Source organism: Passer domesticus, chromosome 8, assembly GCF_036417665.1.
Source record: "Passer domesticus isolate bPasDom1 chromosome 8, bPasDom1.hap1, whole genome shotgun sequence".
Classification (NCBI taxonomy): Eukaryota; Metazoa; Chordata; class Aves; order Passeriformes; family Passeridae; genus Passer; species Passer domesticus.
In genome coordinates this window covers 45104459-45120322 of record NC_087481.1, presented here as the reverse complement: position 1 = coordinate 45120322, position 15864 = coordinate 45104459, and the positions used below count along the sequence as shown (strand labels likewise).

General features: G+C 40.6%; 1 protein-coding gene across 6 annotated transcripts in view; it reads right to left on the bottom strand.

The window, feature by feature from the left end:
* The window catches only part of ARMH3 (armadillo like helical domain containing 3), a 122726-nt gene that overhangs the window by 103923 nt on the left and 2939 nt on the right, over positions 1 to 15864 (bottom strand). For all 6 annotated transcript variants that reach the window (XM_064431087.1, XM_064431090.1, XM_064431089.1 and 3 more), the window contains exons 2-11: positions 11715 to 11826; positions 11190 to 11246; positions 10904 to 11050; positions 9242 to 9349; positions 8336 to 8428; positions 7395 to 7469; positions 6663 to 6749; positions 3373 to 3429; positions 2346 to 2389; positions 747 to 807 (exon numbers count right to left, since the gene is read on the bottom strand). In XM_064431087.1, coding sequence (XP_064287157.1) covers positions 747 to 807; positions 2346 to 2389; positions 3373 to 3429; positions 6663 to 6749; positions 7395 to 7469; positions 8336 to 8428; positions 9242 to 9349; positions 10904 to 11050; positions 11190 to 11246; positions 11715 to 11816 — 831 coding nt within the window. In that variant the 5' untranslated portion in view covers positions 11817 to 11826. The remainder of the gene's footprint in view (positions 1 to 746; positions 808 to 2345; positions 2390 to 3372; positions 3430 to 6662; positions 6750 to 7394; positions 7470 to 8335; positions 8429 to 9241; positions 9350 to 10903; positions 11051 to 11189; positions 11247 to 11714; positions 11827 to 15864) is intronic.

Sequence of the window (15864 nt, the reverse complement as noted above, 5' to 3'; positions counted from 1 at the left end):
AGGACAACAGAGGTTATTTCCCATCTGATTGTCCCAGGGTGGCCACAGTTTTACTCAAGTCACTCCTACAGACAGCTGTCTACACTGAACTACCCTTACCTACAGGGAACTTTTCTGTCAGTTAGATTTCAGATTACTATGAAATCTCTGACTAAAGCAAAGCCAAACTGAACAAGAGGAACAGTGAATACTCTTTACAAGGAAGAAATTCACAACTGCTTTTGAAGGGTATCCCTTCAAAAATGCAGACAGTGCCCACTGCAGAATCCAAGCTTTAGTTCATAGCTAAAGTACATCCAAGCTTGAGAAACAAAACAGTACAGAAACAGAACCTCAAAGACTAGTGACATTCCAGACTATGTGCCACTATGTTTTAGGCCACATCACCAGAGTAGTAACTAGTGTTTAAAAACACATAGCTGTATAAAAGGATTAAGAAGTTAAATTATTAAAAGTTTAAAGTAAGGTGATTTTTAAAATAAAGTCAACTACAGTGAAGAAGATGCAGGAAAAGAATTTCAGCTATCAACACAAGAGTAGAGGTCTTGTCCTTTGAAAGAGTTTTCCCAGCCCAACAACACACTCCTCAGAATACAACCATTTCAGTTGTATTTAGTTTTGATTAATTCAATCCATCTCTATCTCCAGAACCCACAATCCAAACTCACACTTTTTAGAAACACTCTCCTGCTGAACTTGCATGAATGCACCTTTTTAAGAATGGAAAAGCACGTTTCCTTGCTTACCATGTTAGTTAGGGCTGAGAAGAAACCAGTCTGATGCTCCTCTTCTTTATCTTTGTATTGCCTGAACAAAAAGGAATAAGGATGAAGTTTCAGGGCTAGAAATGGAACCAGGGTTACTTCACCTAAATCCCTATGTCTTAGTCCTATTTGACAAGAATACAGGACAGAGGAAACTTCAACATTCAACAGCCTTTTTCAAGGACTCACAAAAGAAGAGATAAAGGGTATTAAAATATTTGTAAATTGTGTAGAGTTGAAGTGAAGCTGCAGAAAGATGTGAAACTTGAACAACGCCTGTGCTGTTGCAGAGGACACAAGCAGTTTGGGCTAACTCTGAAGGAAAGGGATCAAGTGACTTCACAAATTGTGTCCTGCACTGTCAAACAGCAATAAGCCACATGAGCACACAGAACATTTTAATTTCATCATCCACTACAGAAAAAATAAGAGTTGGTCATCCAGCTGGGTGCAGAAACAAATCAGCAAAAATGGCCAGCAGAAACCATATGGACCTTTATGGCTCATGGCCTGATCCCATTTTCCTGGAGCAAGTGAAGAGACTGGAACTAGAGCAAGTGAAGTCAACAAACAGGTTGGGTACTTCAGATTTAAGCTACACTGCTTCATCGGGCACTCAAAGGGACTAGCAAAGCTCACACAGCCACTTATTTTGTCTGTCACACAGGAATCTGATCACACACAAGGTAACATGCCAAGAAACCAACTCTAAATTCTTGGGAAAGGGAGAAGAAATGAGCTAAGAAAAACAGGCCATGATCTGAGACAGCTTTTGTCAGAATGAAGTAAATTGGGTGGATGAAGTTTTTTTCTGCTTTACTCTAGTCATTTACTCTGTTAAACACATCTACATGATTTGCTGATTTTGCAAGTCACCCGCATAACTATCACAGCAGGATTTCAAGGAAATAAAAATATTTTTCTGGATATTTTGAGAATCCTACTGCACAAAAAAAAAAAAATTATTGAGTTTCCTAGGTGAAATTGCTGTAAGTTTCCACATTTTTCTAAAGCACTTTCCTCATAGGAAAGCTTGCATGTTTTATGCTGCTACTTATGAAGTAGATGCTAAGAATATGCTGCCTTTCTGGCTCTTTCTTCAGCAGTAGTTACTGTTTTCCACCATGTGGAAGAGTTTACATCTCCTAATCATCTCTGATCTGGCATGTGGACAGCCCTGGATACATTTGTTTGTTTGTTGTAGGTAGTGTTTCAGCTAAATCAATTTTTCAATAGAGAAGTTGTCAGCAAATTATTATCTTTTCACTTGTGACTAAGATTTTACACAAAGTTCATACAGAGGTAAAATCCATTATAATAAAAACATACAATGGATATCTTCCCCTACAGCAAGATCTCTCCTGAAGCACATCAGCCCAGCTGGTACAGATGCACTGAGACTTGCAATGACTGCATCAACTGAAGCCAAGTACCTCAAAGCATAAGACTATTCCCTGCCTCTCCAGGTGCATCAAGGCTGTCAGGTGTTTAACAAGTGCTTTAACACAAAAAGAAAATAAAGTTTGTGAAAATGCACAGTAACTATCATGTATTGAAAAACAAGACACAATTTGGTTTTACCTGTTATATTCTGATAAAGCCTGGGCAATTACAAGTCCCATTCCCTGAAAAAAAAGTGTTTAAAAAAAACTCCACATTAAAATCTCAAGGGAGAAAATCACACACTGAACACACATAGCAATGCTGCCCTCCCAAGATAACCTAGCATGCTATGCAGAATTTCTCTTGAAGCTGTTTGAACTATTAAGATGTGCTATGACATCATAACACAAAAACCCAGACAACAAAATTGAAAGTTGTTTACTAAGTTAAACAGAAAACATTTACTCTCCTTGGACCTCCAGATAGAGCTCTCACTCAAGAAGCCTCAGTAAAGCATCAAGCAATTTAGAAAGAAGTTGGTGTCAGAGAAAGGATATCCAAAAATTTAAAACAAAGAGTCATAGACACAAATAGCCTTTGACTGCTTGCAAACAGCCTCCACCATCACACAACTACTAACAGTTCTCACCCTTTATTTAACATGGAGATAACTTTCTGCTTCATGCCTAAAGAGCAGCTTCCAAGCCCAGGACTCACAAAACTCAGTCTGCTGTCAATTTTAATCCAGGCCAGATAAAAAACTCAGACTGTAGCTACAACCCAAAATATATTGCAGGACTCTTGACTCAGATACAAGCTTCCACTGAGTCACAAGAATTCACCTGTGGACTGGTAAAATCAAGAGACACAGCATCGGAAATGAGATTCCCTTTGGCATAAATCATCCTGTCCTCTTTGGCACATGACAGCAAACAGTGTACAGATAGTTCATGAATGCACAATACATCAACTTTAGCATGTTCCTTGCTACCTAGCTTTTTAACCACCCCCACCATTTAACTGGTGATCAAACTGCTCAAATCATGAGCTGCCTAAGCTATTGCAAGAGCACAGTCAGGGCTGAACAATCACTGCACTGGTGCTCCTTAGAGCAGCACTGCTCTGAGACCTGATTTCTACCATACGCCACGCTGGCATCCATTAGCCTACACTTCATGTGAAAGAGCATCTCCAGGAGCACAGAGAAATCAAGCCAAGTACTCACATTGAGTGTGGCCTCATCATCCACAATGGACAGCTTCACAATGTAGGGATTCACTGACTGCTCAAGGTGGGGCGAAAAAGAAGAAAGGAAAATGGTTTTAAGTTCAGCCTTCAGGGGAAAAAAAACACTATTATGTTTCCAAGTTTACACAACCACCCGGGAAGAATCTCTGTCAAGCTGTCCCATAAAACAGAATATACACAAATAAGAAGAATCACAGCACATGGTAAGACCACTAGGCCAGGGACATGTTCCCCTTATTGGCTCAGCCAGGCAGTCTCCTGATTTTATTGAGAAGAGGAGAGAGTTTCCATCCCTCCACTAGCTCATCTGCCAGTCTGGAAAGTGGAGCAGCCATCCTGCAAGCCTGTTATCTGTGACACACAGAGTTCTGCAGCAGGAACAGGCAGTGAAGCTGGATGCAGCATCAGTGCTCTGCTGTCTCCCTTCTGCAACACCCTGCAAAGATTGCTTAAAGCAGCACCCAGGAAGGCAGGACAGCATTCTAGACTCATCTGCTGCTGGGTTAGAGAGCAACACTTTGTTTGCACCACTAAGAGCTGGAAGTCTCTAGAGAATATAAACGCCTTGAATTTAGCTTAAGAAAGAACACAGGCTTCATCTATAAAGACAAATGCTAATCATTTCAGAAGCATTTCAGATTAGCAAATGCACATTTTTCCTCGTTTACTTGTGTCAGTGCAAAACTAAAAAAGTTCATTTTGAATCAAGACACAGAAGAAAAGTCTCATTTGCAGGCAGGTCATTTTGCAGAGAATTGGAGCTTGAATAATTACTTTTTTGTTAAAGAGAATAATTTTTTTTAAATCATCTGAATTATGTAAGATCTTTGGGAAAATAAAAAATAAAAACACATTAACTTTCTGATTGTCCAAAGCTGTGTCTTTCAGCACTGTAGCTGTCTATACCAAGGAGAAGCAAGTGCACAAAACTGGACAGGAAGGGTTGTTGGATACACTATATGCAGCCAGACAAGCACAAAAAGGGAAAACCCCACATTTTAACTAATTTCTTCCAGCTCTAACAAAAGACACAATGTAATTCTAGGTTGAACATGATGCAAACAAACTTCTGTTTGTTTGCATCATATTCAACCTAGAATTACATTGTTTGTTATCAATGAGTATGTATCCAAAAGTCACGATCTGATTCTATGTTTTAACAGCCACCTCTTAAAACACTGGGAAAGTGATCAAATAAATGCTTGTTCTCACAGCATTTTCTTTCTCACAGTATCAATGCAAAAGTATTTTCTCTGAAATCAGGACTAGTATTAAAAAAAATATATATATAGCTGAAGGCTTGGATAAGTATACAGTTGGAACAACTTGTGAAAATTATTAGGATTTCAATCAGAGGCATCCCTTTAAAGGTGACAAGTAAAGACATGTAAATTCCTAGAACAGGAGTTAATAAGCAAGCCAAGATCTCAACAATATAGGTAATGGAGAAATACTCTCCAAGGAATTTGAGAGATTACAAAATTCACATCCCAAAAATACAAAAGAACATCCTAATGTAAAACACACTGGTATTTACACTAAAAACAGACACAAAATCATAGTCAGCTAATGAATTCTGAGCCTTATTAAATTTTCTTAAACAGCTGGAAACACAACTTAATCAATGGAGTTCTGACCAAAAGAGAACCTTTCAGCTGCACCACAGTTAACTAAAAAGAGAACTCCAGAGCACCTGAGGCATGAAAGTGTGCTACAATTCACTGACAACCAGACAACCACCATACTGACCCTAAGGCCAGAGCAGCAAACGAAAGCAGCTGCTCAAGGGCAAAGATTGTGGCTGCATTACTAGAGGCTTGGCTTGTAGCACTGCTACAAAGGGCAGTGTTGGGCAGCTGTCACATAAAACCCGCCTGGGTGTAGCTTTCAGCCTTGGAGCTGCTTGGGCTGAAGTTCCCCTTGCTACATGTCTGCTTCAGTTGGGCTGTATGGATTGCACTTCTCAAACATCAGCACAACTTCCTTAAGAGTGCCCAGTTTCAAGACGTCTCGGAGTGTTCTCCAAAGCCCTCAACCCCAGCTCAATACTCCCCAGAAAGCCAAGAATAAGTCTCCTGCACTCACAGCATTCTTCCTTACTACCACAGGATCCATGCCTCAGGGATGGGATTACACAGCTCTCCACCATCTGTCTGAATGTTGCAATGACACCTTTCCCAGTCCACCTTCATAAGTAACCCCACTTACAGATAATTCCCAACAGTTTTCCCTCATAGCCATATACTGAAATCAGACTCCTTGTTCCTGTTCCATGCTACCATGGCACAGAATGCTGAAGAGAATCTGCAATTCATGATTCTGACATCATTGACAGGAATGAGAAATTGACAGACATTACTTTGACACCAAGTGTAGTTCTTGTCCTTGCATATTCTCTAGGTCTATTCATAATTCAGAACAAGACCTATTATAAAACCAGGTAGGTTTTGAAGCCTGCTCCCTTCCAGTAATTCTGTTGAAAGGCAGATTATTCCAGAACCTTCCTATTTGCTACCTAATGAAGTATATTAAGATATTCCTATTTATGAAGAAAAAAACCCTGATCATTAAAGCATCATGCCTCATACAAAAAAAAAAAGCCAACATTAGGTGTTGTTCTGACATTTGAAATGGGGCTTTTTTCCAAGCTGATGAATAACAGAAAAAAATGGGAATATACCATAAACATAAAAAGGATGATGAATAAAGTTCCTCAAAGAGGAATCCATCAAAGAGCAAGAGAGACTTCTCTTGGAACTACTAGCTGTGATGTTTCAGTTCATTCTTTGGTCACAGCTTCATCATCTCTTCTGGGGATCTGTGCTCTTTCAGTCAGCTAGTCAGGTCCTGAATCACAAATTCAGTCTCAACCCCAGGATGACTGACAGCTCATTTTACTTTGGAGATTATGTATAGCCACACAGTCACACACAAACTGAGGCAGACATGTGGCTTGGCACAACAGCAACTCTTCCAAAAGGACCTTGCTCAGACTATTTCCACAAAGGAAATGCAAATTGCCTAGGTAGTTTCTTTCATGCTGGCACAGAAGGAGCTGTAGGAGTATCACATACATTTGATTGTACACATACATCAGAGACAGACACAGGGAGCATAACAGGGCAACCTTACAAAGCTTCTCCTGCTCCACGCTGATGCCCTGATGCTACAGTGTGCACTGCTAAAAACTGTACTGTGTGCTGCCTTCATAATCCAGAGGCCACCCTAAATTAATGAAATAGAGAGAAGTGATGTTTCTGCACCTACCTCATACTTTCTGTAGTTGACCAGCAAGGCCAGAAGGACAACAGCATCATAGCCATGTTCCCTGCGACTGAGAGGGCTGGACAGGATCTGCAATAAACAATCACACTGTTCTGTTAGGCCTCCTTCAGGAAGCTTGCAGTGACTCAGAGCATAGCCATGAAATGTATGTGTAAGAGCAAATCATATCCTATCTGAAAGAGGATATTTAGGGTGAAAAGAGTGCCACTGCCTCAAGGAAGTTCTGCACACAGAGAAGCTTTTTTATCACAGAAAGGATGCACATAGGCTTTCAGGGCATAAAGGGAAAATATATTTCACAACAGCATTATATAGTATCTCATCATAAACTGTGAAAGTGTTCTGGGTTTCTCCAAGGCTCAGTTCCACAGAAAAAAAGTATAATTTATCTAAGAGCAGAAAAAAATATATCCACACTACCTTCTGAAAAACAGTTTTGCTGGTAAAGAAATTCTGTGTGAAAATAGCCCAGAAATCTGTTCAGATTCTAACTGTGCAGAAATGTCTCAAGTGAAAATACTTTAAATAGTCAGTAGTGACTAAACAGAGCAGACTAGAGTAAAGGGGAGGGAACATTACAAAATATATGTATGACTGAGCTATGAATGAAGTAACAACAGTGAACTACATTGCATTGAAAAAGCTGAAAAGCAAACACATTACTGGAAGTTCTCACTATGGAAGAGTCCCCACAGAAAAAGGAAGAACCCTTACCTGTAAAATAGCTTCAAATATGCTGTTAATCATCACATACTCCAGGATGGTGTTCTGGCTAATGTTATCTGTCACCTGAGTACAAACACAAGTTTTAAAAGCTCACCCAAAACCTCCACCAATGCTGTAGCTGCCTCTGGCACACACTGGGAATAGGAGAGTTCTGCTTCCAGATGGACACATTTATCCAGAATCTCACACTTTGCAAGTCAAGGTGTGACTAGCAATAGAGCTAGACATGAATAAAAGAAATCTGTCCTGCCTGCCAGCCCCCTCTGCCAGGAAGCACCACCCACGGACTAAGAGCTCCCCCATTCCTCCACACGTTGGTATTTTACACAGCTGCATGAATGACAACAGCCATCAGCTGCTGCAGGCTCTACCAGGAGGCAGAGAATGAAAAACAGGGCACATATGCTTCACTGAGAACATTCCCATCATGAAGAGGGCAATGAAGAGCTCCACCACTCTCAAGTATCTCTTATCACAGTCAAAATAGTTCACAGTTGACCATCTCCAAAAGCTGATGAATGGCAATTTATTACAACTTCCTCATTCTTCACATCCTCACCACTCTGGTCTACTCCACACTTTCTGTCTTCCCTCAACCCTTGTCCCTTCCTTTCCATTTATCTGGGACTTCTTCAGTATCTTTTTCCTTAAAAAAACCCACAGCTGTGAATCCAACTGATACTTCATCCTGCCTCTCCCCTTCAGCCCCAGTTGGCACCTATCCTACAGGATGAAAAGTGCCTGCTAGTCTGCACTGGCTTTGTGGTTGGAGCCATCATGCATATTCTGCACACTGGCTCTCATTCACCATTTCTTTCCTCTTCTTAAGCTTCACACTGCAGCATTCTGCTCAAGTTTTGAAACAGTTCCATCCCTCAGATGTGGCTCATATAAGCCCTTAAGTTATTATACAGCTGTTAATTACTTACTGTCACCAAGCAGAGAAGTAGCTTCAGACACAAGCTTTTGAGGCTTTCAGAACCTTCTGCACAGAGGAGGGAGTCCAAGCTCTCCATCAGATTCTAAAGAACAACAGTCACATTATTGAAAAGCAGTCTTTTAAATTACTTGAAATGTTTTGATAGCAAGCCTTCTGGAAGATTCAAGTAGCAGAGCACCAATATATAGCCATGTTATTCCAGAATCAATAACAGAGCCATTACTACTGCTACACAGGCCATAATCATACTATTGCTTTTCAACACTATTTGTGTTAACTAAGCTTAATGACTACTGGTAGAACATCATTATCATTTTCCATGAGTTTTCTCTAGATGCAGCAGCACAGCTCCAATTAACAATACATATATAAGTTGTGATTAAAAATCTGATGGGCAAACTACTACTTAATGTTTTCCCCAAATATACTACAGGTTGTATAGAGAAGAAAAATTGCTACTCTTGTAGAGAGATGAAAGATACAACAAGAATTCAGCTTTATCACTGGTTACTTTGTCATTTCCCAAACTCAACAGAACATCAAGTTTAAAACAGTACATGTGCTGAGGAATGTGAGAACCCAGGGTATGGCTCTCAGATAAAGAAAAAGATGTGAGGTTCAATACTAGGTGATCACCTGTGACAGCCTTTCTGGCTTTAAGGTTTCTCAACAACAGTGACTACACAGAGTGGAACTAAAGAAAAACAACGTGCTCTGTTGTATTACTAACCAACCCAGGGACCCCAAATGTCTGAACTTCAGGACAGCTATTTTTTGGAAGTGGTTCAAATATTTCCCCCAAAAGCTGCTGCCTGGTAGACACACCCATGTACACTCACTGCCCTTGCAACACAGCTGCTCTGCAAACTGCTTCTCTGCATTGCCAGGGCCTCACCTTCATACACAGCTCTGCCTTGTCAAAACCCACAAGCATGTTGATGATGTCAAACCCAGAAGTGGATTTGTTCTTCTGATGCACACCCCGAATCAATGCACACAAAGTCTGCAAAGGGAAAAAACAGAAGGTGAGATGTAAGGCAACACCTCCAACTCAATAGCAAAACTCACTGCATGATCCCCTCCTAGCACTGGCAGATCCTGAAATTAATGCCACCAGCCTGGAGGCCATACAGTTTGTCTGACCTCTCCTCCAGCTGTGGCATTTCTAAAAGGGATCTTGGATGCTGAAAATTTGTAAAAATTGAAGAAGAAGATATTTGTCCATATTTTTCTTGTTTGAGCACAAATTTCTGTTTGGTTACCACATTGCTATACCAGTTTGGACCAATGAACTGTGTCTTTGTCAACAAGAAGAACCAATCTTCCCACCAAAAAAAAAAAAGGCTCCAAGTCTATCAGGCAGCTTAATTACTGCTTCATTCCAAGTCCTTGAAGACCTCTAGAACCACACAAAAGCAAAAAGGTAAGGTAGACATCCTTTTTTTGGTTACTGTCAGAAACGGATACTGGGCTAAACACAACTTTAGTCATCATGCCAATTCTCAAAAAAAGGATTGCTTAAGTAAGTTTTGGCTACAGGATCACTTTCCACATTAACATAGTCTGATTAAGGGAACACTTTCCCAGTTTTAGCTCAGGATGTGTTCTGGTTCCTATTTACATGCACACAGCAGGATTCTTGTGACCTGCCCTAAGTTCTTCCAAGAGTCTGGATACAAGTTTAAGAATTTGGGGCTGGTCTAAGCTGTCTATGTAGCTATAACTACAATTTTAGTAGCACCCTTTCAAACTAATTCTAAAAATAACAATAAAACAATGCAAGATTCAACAGAGATGTAATATTCTGTTTCAAATCAACTTTCCCAGCTCACTGCCAGTCCAAAGTCTCCTACAGATGACTTCTTCAAACCTGAATTTCATATCCTCTACTCCTAAAGCTGAAATGCATTCTGCACACTCCTCAAACAAATGCATCCACCAAACTGTGAGAATCAGCTTGTGAACTAATAACACCAAATATCATAACTGAGGTGGGGAGTCTCCCACACAAGATACGGAACAGCAGAGCTTTAGTAAGGAACAACCTGCACAAAAATGGCTATGAATTCTGAGTGATAATTCTTCACAGCTTCCAATTAGAAAGTATCCAGCTGAGGCAATTTCCTGCATGAATTTCACACTAACTTCTCCAGAGCTTTATTTCTTTTTTGACCCATACGGAAATTGAAAAAGGCAGCTGAAATAAGGGAGAAGAGGTGAAAGTAAAACACAAGGCTACACAGCCTAAGTATTTTGAGACCCCAAACCAACAGCCTGCAATGTGAACAAGCCCCTTTGATTGCTCATTGCCATCCACTTCACCCTCCTTCATCAGATCCTCTTGAATTCTGAGACCATCTATTGCTGTGCCAAGAGTAAAGGGACTATGAATGTTTGGAACCTCCACAGACAACAAGTACAGAACCTCCACAGACAACTGCCCTGCAGACATCACTTCTCAGTAACAAAGAAATAAGCACAAGGTGTTTGATACCAGCAACAAATACATGGCCTCATCAGAAGCAGAAAGAGCATTCCCTGTCTCACAGTGTGGTACCTGTAATGCATTCACCACTCTGATTGGGTGCTCCTCACCCAGGGCCTGGATGCAGTGCTGAAACAAGCAGTTGATGTTATCTTTTATCTTCATTAATTCTTCCCCATCCAGAGCCTCCAGCTTGCCTTCTAGATACTCCAGGTTGACCTGTCAGGTTAAGAAGCAGTTCATTCACATTATACCATCACCATTCACATTATACCAACACCTAAGAAACAGAAGTCCTTGCACTGACAGTCTGCCACTTCGTAGGCAGAACAGCAACAATATGTTCACATTCTGTTACCTTCATGAGAAACAGCTCCTCCCAAAACCTAGGGTTGCATTTACTGGGGTCCTCTGTCTGTAAAGAAAAGAAACAGGCATGAGGGCAAAGAAATCATTCAGGCAGAATTTAAAGAAAGTCTTTATCATGGGTAGCTCAGAGTCAGCATCACCCGCCAGATGACCAAGAGGTCTCAAAGTGCAGAATTCTGGCTACAGAGATTCCCAAAAAAAAGAAGGACTAAGAGAAGCAGCTCTCAACTGGGATCTCTGTTTATTTTCTGAATTGTTATTTGAGAAATACTGGGGAAAGCCATGACTTCCCATAGATTATATGGTTCTGGTAGGCAACAGGACATGGAGACATTTTGGAAGAGAGCAGAATACAGAGTTTTGCAAGACAACAGGAGAGCCTGGAGCATGTGCCTACACTGTGCAGGCTCGACCTTGAGAAAAGAAATCCACTGGAAAAAAAACCTTCAGCATAAACTAAACCAAGAAAATTTAACACAACACTTTAGAAAAAAAGAGATGCTCAACTGCTTACCGTAAAAATTTCATCATACATCAACACCACTTTCTCTTTCAATGGCTTCTTGGAGGCTGAAGATTTCCGGAGCAGCCCACCTTTCTTCTCTGTTTGGGCCATGCTGGATACCCTGAAGGTAAGAACAGACAAAAAAGCTTAGAAAACTTGAACTTTTCTTCAAGGCATATCTGGCCTGCCTCAACCATGAAAGATTTTTTTCACTGCACTGAAATACTAACAGTGTCTCACAGGCTGTAAGTAAAGGCATTTATCACTATAACAGATAAGAAATCAAGATCAAAGGACCCATCTAGCTCTACATCCCATTTCAAAGGCATGCAGAAGTCCACACACAGGCAGAAACAGAATAAGCTCCTTATGGATAAATTTTAATTCTTCTCTATTTGAAACTGATTCATTATCCAGACCAATACACTTTACATTTACAAAAGTATGTATTTTCTAATCTCACTGGAGGAATTTTGATACTTGATATCAAATAGGTACTCAGTCTTTTTTGATGCTGGTCAAGCCTCAAAGGCATCTGGTGACAAGAACTCCTGAAACTATTTGAAAGTCTTCTCTTTTCTGTTCAATTTGCTGCCTACCAAAGCACTTCAAATTCTGCTTTTTGTACTCTGAAGTGGCATCCAACACAGGGAAAACCTCCATAAAGCACTCCTGCCACCCTTGTTCACACCTGCCTCTGCACCTTAGCATCCTTGTCTGGGCCAGCTGCTCTGCAAATTAAGCCAGATAGGAACCCCAACCTCAAAAGCATCCCATGTGGTTCAGTTTTGGGAGGAGGATGCAAGACAGGGGACAAGCTTCAGAGGGATTTTTTTTTTTAAAACCAAATTAATTTCATTATCCATTTGACAGCAAAGGGTTTTCTAAAACCACAAAGAAGTTTTACTATCATTAATTGGTGTCTTGCTGATTATACTATTTAAAAAAAAAAAGTAATATCCTGATTACAAAAATAGCTATTACACAATGTAATGTGGTCCTGAGCCTTCTGTGAGAGACAACCCATTCCAGGGGCTGAGTCAGAACACACAACTTACCACATATTCTCAGCCTCATGTGTGATGCTACCAAGTGCAGCACTACTCTGACCTCGCCAATACACATTTATCTGCAATCACAGATTTTCCTGGCAAGTATCACAGCTTTAGCACTGTTCTAACCTCCTCCATCACTGCAGCATGTCAGAAGTACTCAGCAGAAAGGGAATGCCATCCCTTCTCATACCCCTGAGCTCCCAGACTTCCTCCCATACCTCCAAAGGTAATAACACACATGGCACCAGCATCCCACACACAGAGCCTTGACTAAAGTCATGCTCCAGAAAAGCATGGGCAGGCTCTTGTGGTAGCTGCACTCAGCCATGATAAATTATGCACAGAGGGGTAAATTCACCATTCCAATCAAGGACCCAGAGCTTTCTGAGCTGGCAGCTGTGGAGATAGCTTTGTATGTAGCCTCAATCCCAGACTGCCTGAACCCCCTCCCACAGGTTTAGACCTGTCTTTCCCTCAAAGACCAAGTTCCAGCAACTGCTGAATACCAGTCCCATATCTCCCTTACATTCTTCCCACTGCAGACAATTTTAGCTGATTTATAACTATGTTCTTAACTAGGACTCTCAGGCTTCCAGAGTTAGTTATTCAAATATCCATCCTTTTAGCCATAAATCTTGGTTCTAAGAGGCAGAAAAACATTTTCAGGCCTGGAAGAACAATTCTGCTGCAAAAGACCCTGCTCCCAGTGCAAAGGGAAGGAGCTGTGCCAGGATGGGAAAGGGCAGGAGAGAGAGTAGATCTCACACCTGAAAAGCTAACATTTACACAGGCAGAGAGGTGTTGTCTTCCCATCAGAAAGGGAACCAGCTGGCTGGTTATGGGCTGGGGTGAGAATGGAAAGAGTCCTGAGACACCCTGACAGAAGAAAGTTTAGCAACAACTGCACCATAACCTTCTGTAAAGACCAAAATTATTCCCATAGCCTAGTAGGTCTATGCATCCAACTAAGATGGAAGAAGATTTCCAACTAACAAACAAGAGAAGAAAACATTCAATCATCTTGATAGCTTCTCTTTTACCAACTTTGCATTATTTTTAAACTGTCGAGGGAAATAAGACATTATTCTAATTAGAAACACAACTGGAAACACTGAGAAATCTATTAAAAACCAAATCAAGAGTGATGTCACTTTTAGCCTAGGAACACAAATCTTGGGTAAGATTGCACAAAACAATTTTCCTACTACAATTATAAGTTTCTGAACCTAAAACAGCTGCCAGCCCCAGCATACAAACACATCCATCAGTGTGGTTCTAATTGAATTACAGCTAACGAATCCCAATGTCAAAACTAATAAACTAACTCTCAGTGCTTCTAGGTCAGCGTTCTCACATCAAATGTGTACATGAATGGGAGGGGATCAATAAGCTCTGCTTAGTCCCTGGATTTTCAGAGCTGTATTTTAACCCTTCTCCTACATTTCCAGAAAGATGGAAAAATCGAAATACATCAAGATACACAGGGTGAGCACCAGAAGGATCACATGAGCACGTGAAAATTCTAGTCTCTGTCAAAACGGGTCTTGGGATTCACATTCTCTCAACCAAAGCTGCAGAGAGCACATACAAAGGCAACTGCTAGAGGCAAGGATTAAATAATGTTCTTGTTTATAATTTGCTATTCTACAAATGAGCATATGGAGGAGCAAAGAGAGAAACGCAAACCATGCCTCTCATGCCAATGTTTTATTAGGCTGTGTTTGTTTCATGACCTATGATAATCAGGTCGTACAAATGGTTTTTTCTTTTCACTTTATGCAATTACATTTTCTAGATGTCATAAAGACAAACAGAAGACTGCATTTTGCTAATGGAGACCTTCTACACAGCTGCAGAAAACAACAGTTAAACGCACAAAACATTTATAAATAAGTTTGCAGAGGTGTCAAATTATCATGATGCCCTGACAGCTTATGAAAACAACAAAACTGATGATAATTAACAATTTTCCTTTAAACACCACATTTAAAAGGCATTGGTGCATTTTCCACATTTTAGGTTCAAATGGATAATTTATTCTGTCAATAGGTCATTCCCATTAACACATGCTGCTAAGTGAATCCTGCTGTATTCACTGGCTGCACAGGAGAACTGCCCCTCAGGGCCATGAGAAGCACACACATGGGGATTTTCAGAACAACAAATACTTTGCTGTGCAGCAGAGGATCCAAGATGCTTCATCTGGAACTAAAAAGAAAACTTGACAGAGCGCAAGTGTTGGCATCTCAAAGGCAGGAAGATAAAAGCCATGGCAGACACGAGTTCAGGCAGACTCTTGCTTTATCTCTCTCATCAACCCCAGGATCAGCTGATGCAGTCAGGAAGAGATGAGCACATCCAACCATCCTTTCTATTCCACTCCAGAACTCATAACAGAGATTCCAACCAAACATATGACATTCCAATGAACACAGCTCTGTTAGCTTTTTGTTAGAGTAGCCACAGGGCAAATGAACCTGGTATTTTGAGTTTGAGTTTTACTCAGACTTGTGCACACTGAGAAATGCTACACAATGCTCCACATTGTCACTCAGCTCCTGTACAGACTTATTAGTATTCCATAGACTGTCTTTCACCAGCAAAAATACTGTCAAGAGGATAACACTAATGCACATCTACACCATAATGACATCAGGATCCAAAACTTGTAACTTGTGTAATCTTCCATGCAGCCCATCAAGCACAGCACTTTGCATTCAATTGCCTTGGCTAACAAACCTGAAAGTTTTCAAGATTACAAATGCACATACACAATCCCCACATGCAACCAAACTTGAATAAGTGCATTTTTTTCAGTGTGGACCCCTCACAAAATATACTATAACACTTCTTGGCTAGACAAAAAGAATGCAGATGATGCAAAATTGTATTTTCACATATGACTTACTTGGCAAGCCATTTATTCACTACCTGGAAAAGGCTGTGCAAATGATGTGATCTGTATTAGTTTGTAAACATCAAAGCCCTGAACCTCAATAAATTTTCTAAAGAGTCTGAATAAGAACTAAGATAGTTCTGCTTTGCAAATCCAATGTCCCTGGACTTGTCAGAGCTACTAAGATTGGACTCACCTGTTCAAACAT